General features: G+C 61.2%; 1 protein-coding gene across 1 annotated transcript in view; it reads right to left on the bottom strand.

Moving 5' to 3' along the window:
• The window catches only part of LOC104391755 (rho guanine nucleotide exchange factor 11-like), a gene marked incomplete at both ends in the record, with an annotated part of 41179 nt that overhangs the window by 34003 nt on the left and 1981 nt on the right, over positions 1-5195 (bottom strand). The window contains 7 exon segments of the mRNA XM_010001085.1: positions 645-728; positions 840-956; positions 2055-2131; positions 2229-2283; positions 2840-2959; positions 4323-4443; positions 4540-4675. Coding sequence (XP_009999387.1) covers positions 645-728; positions 840-956; positions 2055-2131; positions 2229-2283; positions 2840-2959; positions 4323-4443; positions 4540-4675 — 710 coding nt within the window.

The raw sequence follows: 5195 nt of genomic DNA, 5'->3' as shown, positions 1-5195 counted from the left end.
AAGGACTGGGAGGGATCCAGAGGGATCAGGGAAGGACTGGGAGGGATCAGGAAGGACTGGGAGGGATCCAGAGGGATCAGGGAAGGACTGGGAGGGATCCAGAGGGATCAGGAAAGGACTGGGAGGGATCCAGAGGGATCAGGGAAGGGCTGGGAGGGATCCCTCTGGATCAATGGTGGGCCAGGAAGGACAAGGATGGATCCCTCTGGATCAGGAGCCCATCTCAGGGATGGATCCCTCTGGATCAGGAGCCCATCCCAGGGATGGATCCCTCTGGACCAGCCCCACCCCAGGGATGGATCCCTTTGGATCAGGAGCCCATCCTAGGGATGGATCCCTCTGGATCAGGAGCCCATCCCAGGGATGGATCCCTCTGGACCAGCCCCAGCCCAGGGATGGATCCCTCTGGATCAGGAGCCCATCCCAGGGATGGATCCCTCTGGACCAGCCCCATCCTCCTCCACCTCCCCCCTCCCCTCCCTGGCCAGGAACCCCCTGGGAAGGTTCCCAAGGGCCACCAGGTGTCAGGACACGGGGGGAGGGGACCCGTGGGGACCCGAGGGGCCAGGGGGGGGACACACCCACCCCTGCCCCTTCATGGAGAGACCCCCCAGGATCTCCCAGATCCTTGGGGGCACCATCACCTCATTGTTGAAATATCCAGGGTCACAATCCTCTTCTGGGCCAATGATGAGAGGTTGTCCTGCCTTGTCCTGCCAAGGGACACCCTGGAATGGGGTGGGACACTTGAGAGACCCTTCCCCACCTTCTTGGGACCCCCTCTGATGTGGTGGGACACCCATCAACTCCTCCTCACCCCCCCAAAAAATGAAGCCCACCTGGTCAGTGAAGGGGGGGTCGGAGCCGTGACGCCGGTGACGGGCGGTGACCAAGGGGGAGGTTCTGGGACTGTCCCCTCCCTGGTCGGACAGGATGGAGTTCCTGGTGAAGGAGACCTGCTTGGGATGGAAAAGTGAGGGGTCAGGGGACAAGGAGGACATGGGAAGGGTCCATGGGGGTGTTGGGGACATGGGGTGGGTCCTTGGGGCTGCTCGTCCACTGGGCAAGAGGCACCTGGAGCCTCCTGGAGAGGAGGTCCAAGGTCTGAGATCATCAAGGGAAACAGGACCAGGCAAGAGGCACCTGGAGCCTCCTCAAGAGAAGGTTCAAGGTCTGAGATGGGTCCAAGGAAGAGGCACCTGGAGCCTCCTGGAGAGGAGGTTCAAGGTCTGAGATGATCAAGGGAGATGGGACCAGGCAAGAGGCATTTGGAGCCTCCTCAAGAGGTTCAAGGTCTGAGATGGGTCCAAGCAAGAGGCACCTGGAGCCTCCTCAAGAGGTTCAAGGTCTGAGATGGGTCCAAGCAAGAGCCACCTGGAGCCTCCTCAAGAGGAGGTTCAAGGTCTGAAATGATCAAGGGAAATGGGACCAGGCAAGAGGCACCTGGAGCCTTCTCAAGAGGAGGTTCAAGGTCTGAGATGACCAAGGGAGATGGGACCAGGGAGGCTTGGAAACCACAGATCCCTCCAGGGCCACCAGGAACACCTGGAGGATGAGGAGCACAAGGAGGGAATGGTGGGACATGTTGCCCCATTTTGGGGCAGGACAAGTTGAACATGGCAAGAGAGCAGATCTGATGGGTTGGAAGTGGGAGAGGGGACATTTGGGTCGGACATGAGGGTGGGGAGAGCCTGGGCCAGGTTGGCCAGGGAAGCTGTGGCTGCCCCATCCCTGGGGGTGTTGAAGGGCAGGTTGGATGGGGCTTGGAGCAGCCTGGAATGGTGGGAGGTGTCCCTGCCCATGGGGGGGGTTGGATCTAGATGATCTTGAAGGTCCCACCAACCCATCCCATCCCATCCCATCCCATCATGATTCCAAGCCCAAGAAGTTCAGAGCTCCAAGCCCTTCAGCTCCTCCAGGTGACAAACGACCAGCAGGGACTGGAACAAGGGCTCCTTGTCCCCTCTGGTGCCACCAAGTTGTCCCTCTGGGACCTTCTCCCCTCTCTCCAGGTCCCAGAGGAGCTGGGGTGGGTCCATCAGCCCCGTGCTCACCTCACTCCCCGAGGGGATCCGCTCGGTCCCGGATTCCAACCCACTGTCCCCGTCCTGGGAGTCCAGGGAGAGACGTCCTGGGAGGAGAGGAGACCCTGAGCCCCGTGCCCAGGGGACGTGGGGACACGGGGACATGGGGACATAGAGACAAGTGGAGCCACCAGCACCTCTCACCTTCCCCCATCCTGAAACCGGCCAGGCTGGAGTCGCTGCCCAAGCGTCCCGAGTCCTGCAACACCAGGGGTTGGGAGTTGGGGACATTCCAGGACATGTGGGGACACCAGGAGCAGGGCTGGGGACATGGGACACACCAGCTGGAGTGGTGGGACATTCCCAGGCACATGGGGACACCAGGAGCAGGTTTGGGGACATGGGACACATCACATCCATTGGTGGGACATTCCCAGGCATGTGGGGACACCAGGAGCAGGTCTGGGGACATGGGACATGGGACACACCAGCTGGAGTGGTGGGACATTCCCTGGCACACGGGGACACCAGGAGCAGGTTTGGGGACATGGGACACATCACATCCATCGGTGGGACATTCCCAGGCATGTGGGGACACCAGGAGCAGGGCTGGGGACACGGGACATGGGACACACCAGCTGGAGTGGTGGGACAACCAAGGCTCTTGACACCCAAGACCAGCAGCTCCCACGGCGAGAAGCCAAGCCTGTCCCCACCCCTGTCCCCACCACCAGGAGAAGGTCCCAGGGGGTCAGGAGGGAGAAGGGACGATGGCAGGAGCTCCAAGCTGAGGTCATGCCAGGAATCCCACCTACCAGGGAGCCCTGGGTCTCCTGGAGGATCTTCAGCTGGAGCTGGCTGACCCGCCGGCGCGCGCCCTCGATCTGCTCCTCCACCCCACTGCCTGGGTTCCTGCTGTAGGCCTCGTAGAAACGCTGGGTGGAGACAACCAGGGAGGCATGGAAAAGCCCTCTGAGGTCACCAGGAAAGCTGGGGAGGGAGTTTGGAGAAGGGCAAGGAGGGCTGGGATGAAGAGGGATGGGGTTTGGAGGCGGAAGGAGGAGGACGGAGATGGGCTGGTGGGGAGGGGTCAGTGGTTGGGAAGGTGGGGAGATGGTGGGAGGGGTTTCCTGGAGATGTTGGGGGGGATGGAAGGGGCCAAGGGCAGGTTGGATGGGGATTGGAGCAGCCTGGGTTGGTGGGAGGTGTCCCTGCTCGTGGTGGGACTGGGTGGGCTTCAGGTCATGGGATGATTTGGGTTGGAAGGGGCCTTCAAGATCACCCAGATGATCCCCTAGATGATCTTCAAGGTGGCTGCCCCATCCCTGGCAGTGTTGAAGGGCAGGTTGGATGGGGCTTGGAGCAGCCTGGGCTGGTGGGAGGTGTCCCTGCCCATGCAGGGGGCTTGGATCTAGATGATCTTGAAGGTCCCACCAACCCATCCCAGGATTCCATGATGAAAAGTGCCACAGCTCCTGGGAAAGGGGCCTTAAAGATCATCTAGATGATCCAGCAGATGGTTGGATCTTGGGAAGTTTCTCCACTGAAGGGTGGTCAGACCCTGGCCCAGGCTGCCCAGGGCAGGGCTGGAGTCACCATCCCTGAAGGGGTTTCAACACCACGTGGATGTGGCACTTGGGGACCTGGTTTAGTGACACTGGGGTTGGGTTGGTGGTTGGACTTGGGTCATTGAGTCCCAGAATGGACCATGAAGCCAGGTGAGATCCTCAGCACTTTGTAGGGGTCAAGCAAGAGGGTCCCCCCAGCCCAAAACCACCCCATGGGGATGCAAAGTCACAGGATCATGGAATCATGGGATGGGTTGGGTTGGAGGGACCTTCAAGATCATCTAGATCCAACCCCCCCATGGGCAGGGACACCTCCCACCAGCCCAGGCTGCTCCAAGCCCCATCCAACCTGCCCTTGGACACTTCCAAGGATGGAGCAACCACCTTCAAGACCATCTAGGGCATCATCTGGGTGGTCTTCAAACTCTCTTCCAACCCAAACCATCCCGTGATCTGAAGCCCATTCACTCCCACCATGGGCAGGGACCCTTCCCACCACCCCAGGTTCCTCCAACCCCAACATCTCCCACCTCCTCTGAACCCCTCCAGGGATGCTTGGCCTTCCCCCTTGGGCAGCCCATCCCCAACCCCATGACCAAAAGAAGGGACCCCCACCCCCTTCAACTCCACGGGGAGCCCCTCAGCAGCTTGGGGTGAAGCTCGGGGTGGGGTTCACTGGGTGCTAGAAGGTCTTGGAGGACACTTGGACACCCCCAGGACCCCCCTGTACCTGCAGCTCTGCCTCCTCCTGCCGGAGCATGTTCCTCAGGATCTGCGCCGCGTGCTTCTGGACTTCTGGGTCCTGGAGGTCCAAGTGGACACCAGGGAAGAGGTGAAGCTTTGGTGACCTCCTCCCACCCCCCACCCAAACCTTCTTCTCGTCCTCCCACCCACCCAGGAAGCCCCTTCCCTTGGTACCTGCAGGGGTTTGGGGTCCTTTTTTGAGCGGCGGTGCGGGGGGAGGTGGGGGGCAGGAGGGGGTGACACGGGGGCTTCCTGTGGTGGTGGCATCTGGGTGGGAGCTGGAGAGTCCCACGGAGGGAGGAGGAGAACCCAGGAGGGTCAGAGCCACGTAGGCACCAGCTGGAAAAGTTTGGGATGGGGTGGGGAAAAGAGGGTGGGAAAAGGGTTAAGTGGGGCTGAAGGAACCGGGGGCAGCAACGTGGGCACCTCCATGGCCCTGCCACCATGAGATGCCACCAGCAGGTGCCACCATGAGATGCCACCATGGTCCACCTTGCAGGGAAGTCACTGGGGGGATCAAGACATGGAGTGACGGAGTGGTGGGTTGGGAAAGACCTTCAAGGTCACCCAGTCCCACCATTCACCCAACTCTCCCAAGGCCACCCCTGCCCCGTGTCCCTCAGCACCATCTCCAGGGCTTGGAAACCCCTCCAGGGATGGGGACTCCACCCTGGGCAGCCTGGGCCAGGCCCTGACAACCCTTCCCAGGAAGGAATTGTTCCCAGGATCCAACCTCAACCTCCCCTGGGCAACTTGAGGCCCTTTCCTCTTGTCCCATCCCTTGTTCCTGGGGAGCAGAGCCCGACCCCCCTGGCTCCAACCTCCTCTCAGCAGCTGCAGAGCCAGCAGGTCTCCCCTC

This window comes from Chaetura pelagica, unplaced genomic scaffold, assembly GCF_000747805.2.
Source record: "Chaetura pelagica isolate M959 unplaced genomic scaffold, ChaPel_1.0 scaffold157, whole genome shotgun sequence".
NCBI classification, from domain to species: domain Eukaryota; kingdom Metazoa; phylum Chordata; class Aves; order Apodiformes; family Apodidae; genus Chaetura; species Chaetura pelagica.
Note: the sequence above shows the minus strand (reverse complement) of the source record. Positions and strands in the feature narration are given on the sequence as shown.